Source organism: Drosophila virilis, chromosome 5 (assembly GCF_030788295.1).
Source record: "Drosophila virilis strain 15010-1051.87 chromosome 5, Dvir_AGI_RSII-ME, whole genome shotgun sequence".
NCBI classification, from domain to species: Eukaryota; Metazoa; Arthropoda; class Insecta; order Diptera; family Drosophilidae; genus Drosophila; species Drosophila virilis.
This window is the reverse complement of record NC_091547.1, coordinates 781,897-798,770: the sequence shown is the minus strand read 5'-3', so window position 1 is coordinate 798,770 and position 16,874 is coordinate 781,897. Positions and strand designations below refer to the sequence as shown.

At 38.4% G+C, this 16,874-nt stretch overlaps 2 protein-coding genes across 4 annotated transcripts in view; both read left to right on the top strand.

The window, feature by feature from the left end:
• LOC6635867 (mucin-2) overlaps positions 1–16,874 on the top strand; it is a 49,750-nt gene that overhangs the window by 20,591 nt on the left and 12,285 nt on the right. The window lies entirely within an intron of this gene.
• eIF3f2 (eukaryotic translation initiation factor 3 subunit f2) lies at positions 2,103–3,279 on the top strand. The gene has a single exon (XM_002059307.4). The coding sequence runs from the start codon at positions 2,322–2,324 to the stop codon at positions 3,192–3,194; it is 873 nt and encodes a 290-aa protein (XP_002059343.1). The 5' UTR covers positions 2,103–2,321; the 3' UTR covers positions 3,195–3,279.

Below are 16,874 nucleotides of genomic sequence, written 5' to 3'. Positions count from 1 at the left end.
TGCAATTTAATGTAGATTTGAGCACAACTTGTGTGCGTCTCTAATGTACTTAATTACACACATTATGATAAGCGCCGGCCATACGCCTAATTAACATGACTAATGCACTAGCTGAGTCACGGCCAAAAAAAAAGGCTAAACTAACCGCTAAATAATGAGCTAGTGGCTAATCAGCGAACATGTCGTTGTGTGCCTATGGGCTAAGAGGAGGACGCTTAGTGGAATCTAATTTAGAGAACACAAGGAACATAACACACACAAACACCCGCACACACACTCCGACACACCCAGCTGATAAAGCTGAAGAGAAATTGTGCTAGTCATAACTCAAAGGATGTTGTTGGGTCGCGCGCGTGTCCGCATTATGGCCATCATTCAGAGGCGTCAGCGCAGAGCCCTGCTAAGAGGATGAGTATAATCATAAAAATGCTGGAATACCTAATCCTTTCACACACACACGCACACATTTGGCCACTAACTCTTACCAAAGAAACGCATTTAACCATAAAAGGACACGACGTCGCCGTCGCCGTCGCCGCTGTTTGCTGAATACGTAAAAAGGATTTTGCGCACCTTTCAAAATCCCCTTTTTTTTAACAGTTTTTTATATATACTTTTTTTACTAGCTTGGGCTAGCTGGAGTGAATGCATGAATGCATGATGATTGAATGAATGAACACATGCCCTTGGCCAAGGCCCAGGGCAAACAACAACAATAAGAATCAAGCAAAAAGCGTTTACGGACGGGTCGCTACGACTGCACAATACTCTTGCATAGTTCGATTAAAGTTTCAAATTGTGTTTCAAAGTGTTATCGATTTTTAAGATCGATATAAGGCTTGAGCTTAAGAGCAGCTCAACTGTGTTCTTTATTCTAGATTTGATTAGATTAGCTTTAGAATTGTAGATTATTTAGATATTATCGATTTAAAAAAGCCATGACGGGTGTGGCACACACATTCTTGGATCGATCTTTGGAGAAACTTATCCCACATTTGATGCCTCTAGCGCTGCCCAATTTGAGGAGGCAAGTGAGTGCGTGGTCGAATAAGTTATGAATCAACTTATAGAGAAGGTCTGATATGATCTTCTCCCAGAATTTGGTTACTCCAGCTGCAAACAGGACCGTCTAAAGTCGAAATTCAACTTATAGAGTTCATATATTAACATATTCGTGCATATTTTGTTAGCTTCGCCTTCGAAACTTTAGAATGTATATATTATCCCGAATTGAGGGGGCAAGAGGAGGCCTGCACATAATTATTTTCAAGCCATCTTTTAGAAGAGTTCATTTTTGATGTAGTATACACATAATTTCCATTCCTAGCTTCAATAGAGTACGAACAAGTAGGCGTGGCCAAGATAATTTTTCAGTCAACTTACAGAGGAGTTCATATTTGATCTATTTACCCGTCCAATTTTCTATAAGTAGTACAATAAATATGCCCGAATTATCACTTGGCGAACTCGCATAAAAAATGGAAAAAACTTTTTGTTAGGGTCAGCGTACTAATCAGCTAGTCCTGGACATTCGCCATGTGTCCGTGTGCCTGTGTCTCACTTGTTTTGATTATAAATTGAAAACTTTGCTGTTGTGCACATTTTTGTCAAGGCAAAATCAAAGTGTTTGCCAGGAATTTCCTAATTTTTTTCCCATACCATTTGCCTATATATGTGTATACATATATGTATATGTATTTCTTTTTTATGGCATTTCCATATGTCGCAACCCGGACGGAGGCGGTCAAGCGCAAAAGGCCGTTCGTTCAAGTGGAAGTGGAAGTGGAGGTCGGGTCGACGGGCCGTGCATGAGACATAAAGGATATGCTTGTTAGTAACCAAATTTACAACAATGCCACAGAAAGAAAGAGTGAATGGGGGGGAGAGAGAGGAGGGAGACGGGCGGAGAAATGTTTTTGACACTTTCAAGCGTTTTGTTAGGTGTTCGTAGATAGCCATGCATCTGGGTAATCGATTTTTATCGATGTTGAGCACTGCAAATGGGCGTTTTGTTTGAAAATTTCATAAACTTAAGCAAAGTTGAGACTTTAGAGGCAATTTAAGTTGGTTGGGCTTTGAATAGACTCTTACACTGGTAGAAATTTTTGTCATAAACATTTTAGCTAAATATCATACCTTAATCCCTGTCCACTCTAACTAATTAACTGCACTGAGCACAGCTTTTACAGCACTGCCCCACACACGCAATACGCAGCACTGGCCTTGTTTTAATTGCAGCCAACTTCACGCAGCTGTTTCGAACTTTCAATTCTGACTTTTGCATTTCTCACACAATTAAAACGGCAAAACACGTTCCAAAAATGTCGATCTCGAACTATAAGCTGCAGACCAAGGTGCGCCTGCAGCCGTTGGTGCTGTTCCAGATTATTGCCGCCTATGAGCGTCGTCCCAAAACGGCCAAAATGGCTGTGGGCACACTTTTGGGACGGCGCGACAGATGCAACGACATCATCGAGATAACCAACAGCTATACGGTGCAGCACAAGGAGCAGCAGATCGGCGAAATGGAGCAGTTCAAGCTGGACACACAGTACGCCAGCGAGATGTTCGAACTGAATCAGATCACCTATCCGCAGGAGAAGATCATCGGCTGGTATAGCACAGGCAAATCCTTGTCCCGCTCGGCGGCCGCATTGCATGCCTACTATTCGCGCGAATGCGGAGATGTGCAACCGCTGCATCTGCTGGTGGACACAACGCTGCGCGGCGGACATCTGAGCACACGGCTCTATTGCGGCGTCACGATGGGCGTGCCGGGCGGTACGCGCGGGCTGCTGTTCACGTTGCTGCCGCTGCTCAAGCTGAACACGGATGGGGATGAGTCGGTGGCGCTACGGCTGATGCAGAAGCAGGCGCTGCATCCTACCAAGCAGCTGGGCCGCATGCTGCCCGAGCTGGTGCACGTGATGGAGGCGACACGTGAACTAGAGCAAAAGCTAGAGCTGGTGATGCGCTACATCAACGATGTCCTGGCCCGCAAGCGTCGGCCGGACAACAGCATAGGACGTGCTCTGCACGATGCTCTGACCTCGGTGCCGCTTCTCGACGCGGAGAGTTTTCGTCTCATGTTCAATGCGAATGTCCGCAACATGCTCATGAGCATTACACTGTCCACCATGATCAAGACCCAGATGGAGCTCAGCGAAAAGCTGTCCTATCTGCCCGACCACTAAACATCCTATACTGATTATCCCTTGATTATCCCACAAATACGATTCTCAATAAACGATTGACAACGGGTTGGCTAATAATAACACACAGGAGCGCATAAAGAAATCGATTTTCTTGAGGCGCTTTTAGTATGCATTCTGTATATATGTATATATATACTATCGGGTATATATTTTGATGAATGAACGAGTTTTGGGTGTGGGAACTTTTGACCTATGCCTACATAGGATATTTGAGGGTACCATTATAACATGAATTTTGATTAAAAATAATGTTCCCAGATTTTATTGCCAAATTGATAAAGGAGTCGAAATATGAACAAAAAACCAAACTTTAACAAAATCGGGTGAAATTTGACCGAGTTACAGGTGTGGGAAATTTTTACCTATGTATATATTGAATATTTGAGGTACCATTTTTACATGAATTTGGAGTATATCTAATGTTCCCGGATTTTGATGCCAAATTTATAAAGAGCTCAAACCATGAATAAAAAGCCACGCCCTTTGAAAATCGGTTCATTTTTCACCGAGTTACAGGTGTGGGAAATTTTGACCTATGTCAATATTGGATATTTGAGGGTGCCATTCTTACATGAATTTGGAGTAAATCTAATGTTCCCGGATCTTGATGCCAAATTTATAAGGAGCTCAAACCATGAATAAAAAGCCCCGCCCTTTGAAAATCGGTTAATTTTTGACCGAGTTACAGGTGTGGGAAATTTTGACCTATGTCTATATTGGATATTTGAGGGTACCATTTGTACATGAACTTGGAGTAAATCTAATGTTCCCGGATTTTGATGCCAAATTTATAAGGAGCTCAAACCATGAATAAAAAGCCACGCCCTTTGAAAATCGGTTAATTTTTCACCGAGTTACAGGTGTGGGAAATTTTGACATGTCTGTATTGGATATTTGAGGGTACCATTTTTACATGAATTTGGAGTAAATCTAATGTTCCCAGATTTTGATGCCAAATTGATTTGGGAGTCGAAATATGAACAAAAAAACAAACTAACAAAATCGGATGAAATTTGACCGAGTTACAGGTGTAGGAAATTTTAGCCTATGTCTATGTTAGCTATTTGAGGGTACCATTTTTACATGAATTTGGAGTAAAATTAATGTTCCCGGATTTTGATTCCAAATTGATTTGGGAGTCGAAAAATGAACAAAAAAACAAACTTTAAGAAAATCGGTTAATTTTTGACCGAGTTACAGGTGTGGGAAATTTTGACCTATGTCTATAATGGATATTTGAGGGTACCATTTTTACATGAATTTGGAGTAAATCTAATGTTCCCGGATTTTGATGCCAAATTTATAAGGAGCTCAAACCATGAATAAAAAGCCCCGCCCTTTGAAAATCGGTTAATTTTTGACCGAGTTACAGGTGTGGGAAATTTTGACCTATGTCTATATTGGATATTTGAGGGTACCATTTGTACATGAACTTGGAGTAAATCTAATGTTCCCGGATTTTGATGCCAAATTTATAAGGAGCTCAAACCATGAATAAAAAGCCACGCCCTTTGAAAATCGGTTAATTTTTCACCGAGTTACAGGTGTGGGAAATTTTGACCTATGTCTATATTGGATATTTAAGGGTCCCATTTTTACATGAATTTGGAGTAAAATTAATGTTCCCAGATTTTGATGCCAAATTGATTTGGGAGTCGAAATATGAACAAAAAAACAAACTTTAACAAAATCGGATGAAAATTGACCGAGTTACAGGTGTAGGAAATTTTGACCTATGTCTATATTGGATATTTGAGGTTACCATTTTTACATGAATTTTGAGTAAAAATAATGTTTACGGATTTTGATGCCAAATTTATAAGGAGCTCAAACCATGAATAAAAAGCTACGCCCTTTGAAAATCGGTTAATTTTTGACCGTGATACAGGTATGGAAAATTTTGACTTATGTCTGTATTGGATATTTGAGGGTACCATTTTTACATGAATTTGGAGTAAATCTAATGTTCCCGGATTTTGATGCCAAATTTATAAGGAGCTAAAACCATGAATAAAAAGCCACGTCCTTTGAAAATCGGTTAATTTTTGACCGTGTTACAGATGTGGGAAATTTTGACCTATGTCTGTATTGGATATTTGAGGGTACCATTTTTACATGAATTTGGAGTAATTCTAATGTTCCCGGATTTTGATGCTAAATTTATAAGGAGCTAAAACCATGAATAAAAAGCCACGTCCTTTGAAAATCGGTAAATTTTTGACCGTGTTACAGGTGTGGGAAATTTTACTTATGTCTATATTGGATATTTGAGGGTCCCATTTTAACATGAATTTGGAGTAAAATTAATGTTCCCAGATTTTGATGCCAAATTGATTTGGGAGTCGAACTATGAACAAAAAAACAAACTTTAACAAAATCGGATGAAATTTGACCGAGTTACAGGTGTAGGAAATTCTGACCTATGTCTATGTTAGCTATTTGAGGGTACCATTTTTACATGAATTTGGAGCAAAATTAATGTTCCCGGACTTTGATGCCAAATTTATAAGGAGCTCAAACCATGAATAAAAAGCCACGCCCTTTGAAAATCGGTTAATTTTTGACCGAGTTACAGGTGTGGGAAATTTTGACCTATGTCTATATTGGATATTTGAGGGTCCCATTTTTACATGAATTTGGAGTAAATCTAATGTTCCCGGACTTTGATGCCAAATTGATTTGGGAGTCGAAATATGAACAAAAAAACAAACTTTAACAAAATCGGATGAAATTTGACCGAGTTACAGGTGTAGTAAATTTTGACCTATGTCTATATTGGATATTTGAGGTTACCAATGTTACATGAATTTTGAGTAAAAATAATGTTTCCGGATTTTGATGCCAAATTTATAAGGAGCTCAAACCATGAATAAAAAGCCAAGCCCTTTGAAAATCGGTTAATTTTTCACCGAGTTACAGGTGTGGGAAATTTTGACCTATGTCTATATTGGATATTTAAGGGTCCCATTTTTACATGAATTTGGAGTAAAATTAATGTTCCCAGATTTTGATGCCAAATTGATTTGGGAGTCGAAATATGAACAAAAAAACAAACTTTAACAAAATCGGATGAAAATTGACCGAGTTACAGGTGTAGGAAATTTTGACCTATGTCTATATTGGATATTTGAGGTTACCATTTTTACATGAATTTTGAGTAAAAATAATGTTTACGGATTTTGATGCCAAATTTATAAGGAGCTCAAACCATGAATAAAAAGCTACGCCCTTTGAAAATCGGTTAATTTTTGACCGTGATACAGGTATGGGAAATTTTGACTTATGTCTGTATTGGATATTTGAGGGTACCATTTTTACATGAATTTGGAGTAAATCTAATGTTCCCGGATTTTGATGCCAAATTTATAAGGAGCTCAAACCATGAATAAAAAGCCACGCCCTTTGAAAATCGGTTAATTTTTGACCGAGTTACAGGTGTGGGAAATTTTGACCTATGTCTATATTGGATATTTGAGGGTCCCATTTTTACATGAATTTGGAGTAAAATTAATGTTCCCAGATTTTGAAGCCATATTGATTTGGGAGTCGAAATATGAACAAAAAACCAAACTTTAAGAAAATCGGATGAAATTTGACCGAGTTACAGGTGGGGAATATTTTGACCTATGTCAATATTGGATATTTGAGGTACCATTTTTACATGAATTTGGAGTAAATCTAATGTTCCCGGATTTTGATGCCAAATTTATAAGGAGCTCAAACCATGAATAAAAAGCCACGCCCTTTGAAAATCGGTTAATTTTTGACCGAGTTACAGGTGTGGGAAATTTTGACCTATGTCTATATTGGATATTTGAGGGTACCATTTGTACATGAACTTGGAGTAAATCTAATGTTCCCGGATTTTGATGCCAAATTTATAAGGAGCTCAAACCATGAATAAAAAGCCAAGCCCTTTGAAAATCGGTTAATTTTTGACCGAGTTACAGGTGTGGGAAATTTTGACATGTCTGTATTGGATATTTGAGGGTACCATTTTTACATGAATTTGGAGTAAATCTAATGTTCCCAGATTTTGATGCCAAATTGATTTGGGAGTCGAAATATGAACAAAAAAACAAACTTTAACAAAATCGGATGAAATTTGACCGAGTTACAGGTGTAGTAAATTTTGACCTATGTCTATATTGGATATTTGAGGTTACCAATGTTACATGAATTTTGAGTAAAAATAATGTTCCCGGATTTTGATGCCAAATTTATAAGGAGCTCAAACCATGAACAAAAAGCCACGCCCCTTGAAAATCGGTTAATTTTTGACCGAGTTACAGGTGTGGGAAATTTTGACCTATGTCTATATTGGATATTTAAGGGTCCCATTTTTACATGAATTTGGAGTAAAATTAATGTTCCCAGATTTTGATGCCAAATTGATTTGGGAGTCGAAATATGAACAAAAAACAAACTTTAACAAAATCGGATGAAATTTGACCGAGTTACAGGTGTAGTAAATTTTGACCTATGTCTATATTGGATATTTGAGGTTACCAATGTTACATGAATTTGGAGTAAAATTAATGTTCCCGGATTTTGATGACAAATTGATTTGGGAGTCGAAATATGAACAAAAAAACAAACTTTAAGAAAATCGGATGAAATTTGACCGAGTTACAGGTGGGGAATATTTTGACCTATGTCAATATTGGATATTTGAGGTACCATTTTTACATGAATTTGGAGTAAATCTAATGTTCCCGGATTTTGATGCCAAATTTATAAGGAGCTCAAACCATGAATAAAAAGCCACGCCCTTTGAAAATCGGTTAATTTTTGACCGAGTTACAGGTGTGGGAAATTTTGACCTATGTCTATATTGGATATTTGAGGGTCCCATTTTTACATGAATTTGGAGTGAAATTAATGTTCCCATATTTTAATGCCAAATTGATTTGGGAGTCGAAATATGAACAAAAAAACAAACTTTAACAAAATCGGATGAAATTTGACCGAGTTACAGGTGTAGTAAATTTTGACCTATGTCTATATTGGATATTTGAGGTTACCAATGTTACATGAATTTTGAGTAAAAATAATGTTTCCGGATTTTGATGCCAAATTTATAAGGAGCTCAAACCATGAATAAAAAGCTACGCCCTTTGAAAATCGGTTAATTTTTGACCGTGATACAGGTATGGGAAATTTTGACTTATGTCTGTATTGGATATTTGAGGGTACCATTTTTACATGAATTTGGAGTAAATCTAATGTTCCCGGATTTTGATGCCAAATTTATAAGGAGCTCAAACCATGAATAAAAAGCCACGCCCTTTGAAAATCGGTTAATTTTTGACCGAGTTACAGGTGTGGGAAATTTTGACCTATGTCTATATTGGATATTTGAGGGTCCCATTTTTACATGAATTTGGAGTAAAATTAATGTTCCCAGATTTTGATGCCAAATTGATTTGGGAGTCGAAATATGAACAAAAAACCAAACTTTAAGAAAATCGGATGAAATTTGACCGAGTTACAGGTGGGGAATATTTTGACCTATGTCAATATTGGATATTTGAGGTACCATTTTTACATGAATTTGGAGTAAATCTAATGTTCCCGGATTTTGATGCCAAATTTATAAGGAGCTCAAACCATGAATAAAAAGCCACGCCCTTTGAAAATCGTTTAATTTTTCACCGAGTTACAGGTGTGGGAAATTTTGACCTATGTCTATATTGGATATTTAAGGGTCCCATTTTTACATGAATTTGGAGTAAAATTAATGTTCCCAGATTTTGATGCCAAATTGATTTGGGAGTCGAAATATGAACAAAAAAACAAACTTTAAGAAAATCGGATGAAATTTGACCGAGTTACAGGTGTGCGAAATTTACACCTATGTCTATATTGGATATTTGAGGTTACCATTTTTACATGAATTTTGAGTAAAAATAATGTTTCCGGATTTTGATGGCAAATTAATTTGGGAGTCGAAATATGAACAAAAAAACAAACTTTAACAAAATCGGATGAAATTTGACCGAGTTACAGGCGTAGGAAATTTTGACCTATGTCTATATTGGATATTTGAGGTTACCATTTTCACATGAATTTTGAGTAAAATTAATGTTTCTGGATTTAGATGCCAAATTTATAAGGAGCTCAAACCATGAATAAAAAGCCACGCCCTTTAAAAATCGGTTAATTTTTGAGCGAGTTATGACTGTGGGAAATTTTACTTATGTCTATATTGGATGTTTGAGGGTACCATTTTTACATGAATTTGGAGTAAAAATAATGTTTCCGGATTTTGATGCCAAATTAATTGGGGAGTCGAAATATGAACAAAAAAACAAACTTTAACAAAATCGGATAAAATTTGACCGAGTTACAGGTGTAGGAAATTTTGACCTATGTCTATGTTAGCTATTTGAGGGTACCATTTATACATGAATTTGGAGTAAAATTAATGTTCCCGGATTTTGATGACAAATTGATTTGGGAGTCGAAATATGAACAAAAAAACAAACTTTAAGAAAATCGGATGAAATTTGACCGAGTTACAGGTGTGCGAAATTTACACCTATGTCTATAATGGATATTTGAGGTTACCAATGTTACATGAATTTGGAGTAAATTGAAGGTTCCCAGATTTTGATGCCAAATTGATTAAGGAGTCGAAATATGAACAAAAAACCAAACTTTAAGAAAATCGGATGAAATTTGACCGAGTTACAGGTGGGGAATATTTTGACCTATGTCAATATTGGATATTTGAGGTACCATTTTTACATGAATTTGGAGTAAATCTAATGTTCCCGGATTTTGATGCCAAATTTATAAGGAGCTCAAACCATGAATAAAAAGCCACGCCCTTTGAAAATCGGTTAATTTTTGACCGAGTTACAGGTGTGGGAAATTTTGACCTATGTCTATATTGGATATTTGAGGGTCCCATTTTTACATGAATTTGGAGTGAAATTAATGTTCCCATATTTTGATGCCAAATTGATTTGGGAGTCGAAATATGAACAAAAAAACAAACTTTAACAAAATCGAATGAAATTTGACCGAGTTACAGGTGTAGTAAATTTTGACCTATGTCTATATTGGATATTTGAGGTTACCAATGTTACATGAATTTTGAGTAAAAATAATGTTTCCGGATTTTGATGCCAAATTTATAAGGAGCTCAAACCATGAATAAAAAGCCAAGCCCTTTGAAAATCGGTTAATTTTTCACCGAGTAACAGGTGTGGGAAATTTTGACCTATGTCTATATTGGATATTTGAGGGTCCCATTTTTACATGAATTTGGAGTGAAATTAATGTTCCCAGATTTTGATGCCAAATTGATTTGGGAGTCGAAATATGAACAAAAAAACAAACTTTAACAAAATCGGATGAAATTTGACCGAGTTACAGGTGTAGTAAATTTTGACCTATGTCTATATTGGATATTTGAGGTTACCATTTTTACATGAATTTGGAGTAAAAATAATGTTCCCGGATTTTGATGCCAAATTTATAAAGAGCTCAAACCATGAACAAAAAGCCACGCCCTTTGAAAATCGGTTAATTTTTGAAAGAGTTATGACAGTGGGAAATTTTGACCTGTGTCGATATAGGACATTTAAAGGAACCATTTTTACTTTGTATATCTCTATTTTCTCTCAGCGTAAAGCAGCATTGTAGTTGTCAACGCTGCAATTGCTGTTGGCCTTTTTTTTTGTTTTTTAATATTTTTACGAGTACAATAAATATATTACAGAAGTGATAATGGCCGCGATTGCATAATGGATTAAGTGCGCGTCCTCCGGCTGCTCGATGCCCATGGCAATGTTGCATTTGCAGTTGCCGTTGACATTTGCTGTTTGTCGTTATATTTAAGCCATTATCAATGCGAGGCGCGCGAATGCCACATGACGCAACAGTCGCAGCTCGGGCGGGTCTCTGTTTGCATTTTTACTTAATTTGAAGCGATTTATTAATTTATTATTTTTTTTTGCTCTGCAACCCCGATTGCAGCTGGTGCTGTAATTAATTAAAGCTGCGTTAATATTGAATGCGGCGCGAATGTGTGCCAAATCAAAATGCAGGGCAACAGGCAGCATGAAACGCCAAAGGGCAAAAAGGGTTTGCATTTGCAAATGCAAATGAGCAGCGCACGCGCCATTTTGACAAATGATGGCAATCAAAAAGCTGCATGCAGCAGCTTAATGCGTGTTGCAATGTGCCCAACTTGCCGCACAGATCACGTATACGGCACAGTGGCGCTGCCGCTGCCGCTCGAAGACATCGCAACATTTTGCTAATTAATGTCAAAAGATGTTATATATATATATATATATATATATATATAGTATATATATATGTGTGTGCAAAGTTCTTGCCACGTGTTTTAATCCCCAGCACGCGCTGTGCTCATAATTTTCAACAGTTGGACTTGGGCCACGCCCCCCTCTGTCAACGCCTGCTCCCCCTTCTGGCTCAGCTCAAAACGTGTTTGGATCAATGCGACCAACTCTCAACACACTTTGGGCCAAAACAAACTTGAAGAAACTAAGCATAAAGTCCGTGAGAATTTATGTATGTGTGTATGCGTGTGTGGCGCATTTTGTGGCCACAGTTTCAGGTGTCAGTGCAAGCCAAGCGGCAGTTCATGCAAAATTATGAGTCTGACCGCAGCCAAACGAGAATCAGGGCCTGCCAACTTGGCCCGAGCTGGCCGTGCTACCAAGCCAGCTCAGCAATTGGCAAGGACGCCTACAACATTTCCACACACAGACTCACACAAAAACATATATACATATAAGATATTCGCGCAAATGCCAAAAAGAGAAACATATAAATGCCAGAAAAAGTGATAGATATTATAATAGACATGCTTCACGTGCGCCGTGTTGACGCGCAAAACAATAATATGGCTTCACAGACAGCAAAAAAAAAGGAGAAAAAAATAAGGAAGCGGAATATGAAAAATGGCAGCTCATATACAGAGAAATTTTAAACGCCGCCTAGCCGCAGTTACTCTACTCTAGCTTATAAATAAGAAATGTTTCACAATGTGAGTAAGAATCAATTCAAATAAGTTTAGATAACATGCAGTCTCAAAGAGTTTGAACTATTTTTTCTAAACGATATAGTTATTAAATTATGAACTAACATAGGAAATGGAGATAGGCTGCATATAGCTGAGTATCTTTAGAATCCAAAGGGTTTTCAAGCAAAAATGTAACAATATACAACTGTTTCCTATGATAACTATACGATATAATAAGGATTTTTGGATTTTTATTTATATCTTGCTGTAGCTAAAACTAAATTCTATACCAAGTTCCATCTGTATAACTTCCAACAGAGCTCAGTTACGATAGAACATTAAGCAGTACGTATCGATATATTGGGCTTTATCGTATCAATTATTCGGACGTGAGTAAGAAAATTTGATATATATTTTGATCCAAATACTATTCTTGGCAAGACATAGCAAAAATAATAAGGTTTTTCCAACTAAAACCTAATTTGGGACCAAATATTCCAGTGACAATGATATAATAAGCCTATACTATACTTGATCCCTTAAATATATCATCCTGAAGCTAAAACTACCAAGGTTCAGCTGTATAGCTCCCAAGGGAGCCCAGTTCGAATAGAACATTATGACAAAAGAACAGAGAAATAAGCCAATATCAACTAGACGCATAATCCATAGATTCAAGGAACTTTACCCTCACGTCACACATTTTATGACCAAATTAAAGGACCCCTTCTAAGCGCTTAAATATGATGTGCAACAAAGGGCAAAGACCCACAAAAATCGTATAGAGCATGTGCGTCTACATAGAAATAATAGACAAGCACTCTGTGCAATGTGGACTGTGGGTTGTGGGCTGTGGGCGTGTAAACGGGAAACGAGCTTAAAAGTTGCAGAAGCAAAATAAAGATTGGCATAGATATGCACGTGATTGGAATGTAAGTTGGAAATTAAGTGGCTCCTGAGGCGCCAAGGAAACCAAAGGAACCCAAAAGGAAAAACGATAGAAAGAAATCTTTGCAAAACAATATATGTCATACACAGCACAGAAGAAAACTGTTGACTGGGCCAAGACAAGACCAGAAATGGCCAACGAATTGAGTGTGGCAGTGGCAAAACGGAAAATGAAATGCACATTAGCACAAGGCATGGGGCATAGGGCATAGGGCATGTGGTATTGGGAACCGGGCAGGGGGCACGGGGCATGTGGCAAAGGCAAGGGAAGGCACACAGACGCCTGCTTGTGGCGTGAGCGTAGGCAGCGATAGGAAGGAAATTGTTACGTAGGCCAAAACGCAGCAGGAGCGGCTACAAGAGCAACAACAACAAGTTGGCCAAAATAAAAGCACACAAATCGAAATAAATAAATAAAATCAAATGTTCTGTGGAAAAACTTTGGCTTCGTCGAGCTAACTTAGGTAAAACTGTGCACAGTACCCGAAGCCAGTGCCGGAGTCGGAGCCGCAGCCGTCCCGCACAAAGCGCTGAAATTACATCTTATGAGCGTCTGGAGGTTACGCTTTAGGGAGCTAGCCAGAAAGGCACCCCGGCAGCCCGCCAGGCACACGGCGTATACGTAACGCAACGGCAGCGTAACGGAAACGGAAACAAAGCGATAAACTTTTGTTAGTGTAGCGAGCGCCAATCCACACTCGAGGCCCACGAGAGCGTAAAAGTGCGAAAGTGCGCGCACCACTGCGACCCACAGGCAGCAGCCGTAGCAGCAGTAGCAGTAGAAATGGCAGCAGCAGTAGCAGTGGCAGCAGTTCTAGAAGCCATTGGTTTTCAAGTTCTGTTGCCTTTAGCTTCGCCTTCTTAGACACATGCAAAGAAAAAACAGCTCCAACCGGAAGCAGCGCAGCAACAGCAGTAACAACAACAACAACAACAGCAGCAGAAGTAGCAGTAACAGCAGCAGCAGCAGCGTGTAAATGTCGGCTAACACTTGGCTGCGTTTCCTGACTGTAGCAAAAGAAAATAACGAGTAAGTTGTGCGTGTGCACGACTAGCAGATGTTCTGCAATTGTGTAGTCAGCGAGTAGAATTCTGAATAGTACTCAATAGTATTCATTGCAAATCTGTCTACCTAAGTAAAGAGCCTAAATGAGTATTGCCTATACGAAGTAGTGAGCGTGAACGTGTATAAGTGTGAGTAGTACTTAAGTGTACTCATTGCAAATCTTTTAACATAAGTAAAGATAATACATGAGTACTTTCGATACTGGCTAGTCAGCCGGTAAAAGTCGCTCTACATAAATAAAGACCCTAAAGAAAAATTCCGATACTTTGTAGTTAGCGTGTAAGTGCAAAAGTATGACTAGTACTCAAATGTACTCTTTGCATAGGTAAAGCGCCGAAAAGAGTGATTCCGCTTCTGAGTTGTCGGCGAGTATATGTAGAAGTAGTACTCAAAAGTATGCATTGCAAATCTCTTCAGCCGAAATTAGTACTACCAGCTATCAGCGTGTAAAAGTAATTCTGATACTGAGTATTATTATTATAAGTATGAGTAGTACTCAAAAGGACGTATTCCAAATTTCTTCAACTTTAGCATGCCTCACTTCGCACACTGCCTGAGCACAGGGTAATACAAAAAGCTGAGAAAAAATGCCAAGAAACATACTCAACAGCTTGCTTATATGTTACTGAGACTCAATTGCATTGGGTGCGGCGCGCATTGGTGGGGGCGGAGGGGGACAGCGCTTACAGAGTCGACTGGCTGCCAATGTGTGAATTACGAGTGTATTTTGTACCGTCTGTGATTTTAGACCCTTAAAGCTGAGCACCAGAGCGGCAAACGATTTGTGAATCACTTTTTTTTGGCTGAAATAAAAATCTAATGTAATTTGCTTTAAGTTTGCAGCCGCAAACAAGGACTGATTCAAGAACACGAAGTTCAAGAAACAAATTCAATAAACTCACGTAAGAAAACCAATGTCCAACAAGCCAAAAACAAGCCCCAAAATAAGTTAATGTGGGGGGAGCGAGAATAATCTTAATTTTCCACAAAAGAAACGTGACACATTTTCGCTGGTCAAAACCAGTCAACGCATCGCAAAACTGTTTCAAACTTTGCAGAGCACACACACACACACTCTCTAAAGTGAGTGTGCGTGTGTGGTGTGTGTGTGTGTGTGTGGTGTGTGTAAGTGGCCCAATTGATTGTTGCTTGTTTTGCCTTTGTTTAGTTTTGGGTTAGCCCCAAAAAGCAATTTCTTTTGTATTGCGAGCACACGCAACATGAAAATTGTTTGGTTTGTTCTTTGTTTTCAGGTGGACGCAAGTGGACTCTTGGCCAAATGTCTTAAGCAGCCAATGAGCACACCTGTTGGAGTATTCATTTTAGACATAGTTCGTTTAATTGGCATTTGTACAACACATATTAGATAGGCTTTTCATTTATCAAGTTTTATTTTGGGGCTTTGGTCTCAGTATATATATGTCTTTCTTAGCTGAAACGGAATAGGTTTGCTGGTATGAAACATTTTATGAGAAATACACAGCTCAATCAGTTGACAATCATAAGATTAGGGCACGCAGGTTAGTTTGAGGATAAATTTTTGAAAAAGAAAAGGAATTTCGGATTCGAACTTTGATAACTTAATTATAATTATATGCTGGGACTTCTTGAAATGTTTGGATCAGCAGCGTTTTGGAATTGATTTCTGTAGAGTATAGAAACTGGCTAGAAGTTCTATAAATATGCTGCTCAAATATTATTATATATTATTATTGACAGGGCCTGCGTTTGGCCTGGGTTTGCCCTGGGCTTGGCCTGGGCTTGGTCTTGATCTATTGTGTCTCCTACGGGTAAACAATATTTCTCTTTGCCTTATTATATATTACAATTCATTGATATTATCCTAGTTTCAAGGCATAATTTCTCAAAAGAACAACCCAGAAGCTAAGAAAATTTCAGCCAGCCTAAGGCTGGCTAATTCTCTAGTATAAACTCTGGAGCTTAACAAAAATAGAAAAATATGAGAAAGAAGCATTTACTCTAAACACAAAAAGAAAATCCCCTTCCATGAGCCAATTTTCGTATTCGCTTAGCAAATTGTTTGGATAACTCTTCGAACTACCCACGCGGCATCAAAATAAAGCCTCAAGTGCTTAACAAAATCTGTCAGACACATGGCCGAAAATGTCATTTCGTCTAAATACACCTTTTTGCATTGTGCCTCTGTCGTTTTCTCGGTTTGATTTATTGTATGCCCAAAAGTATTTGCGGCTTGTGTGTGTGTGCGTGCGTGTAGGGCAAGTGCATATATCTATATATAAAGTATGTAAATGTCTGGCTGATTTGTTTAAACAAACGAGCACAAAGTGTGCTGGTGTGTGTGTGTGTGTGTGTGTGTATCCCTTGTCCCTACAGCTGTCAGCTTCAATCTTGTGCTCTCGTTTGTGCCCTTAAACCAAACCCTGAACGACCGCACTTTCTTCTAGTGTTTGCTCCGGTTTTGTTACATTCGGGACTGTGTCTGTGTCCGTATGACGTCTGTATGTCGTCCACTTGTCATGTCACTCAGCGTCATTGTCATGCAGACAATGCCAAGCAGAGTCGGTCTTCAATGCTGCTGCCCACAGCTAACTAACCCTCAGAACTCGGACTGCCCCGCCCTCGGTTCTCACATACAGAGGCAGCAGCTATTTTTCGTTTCTTG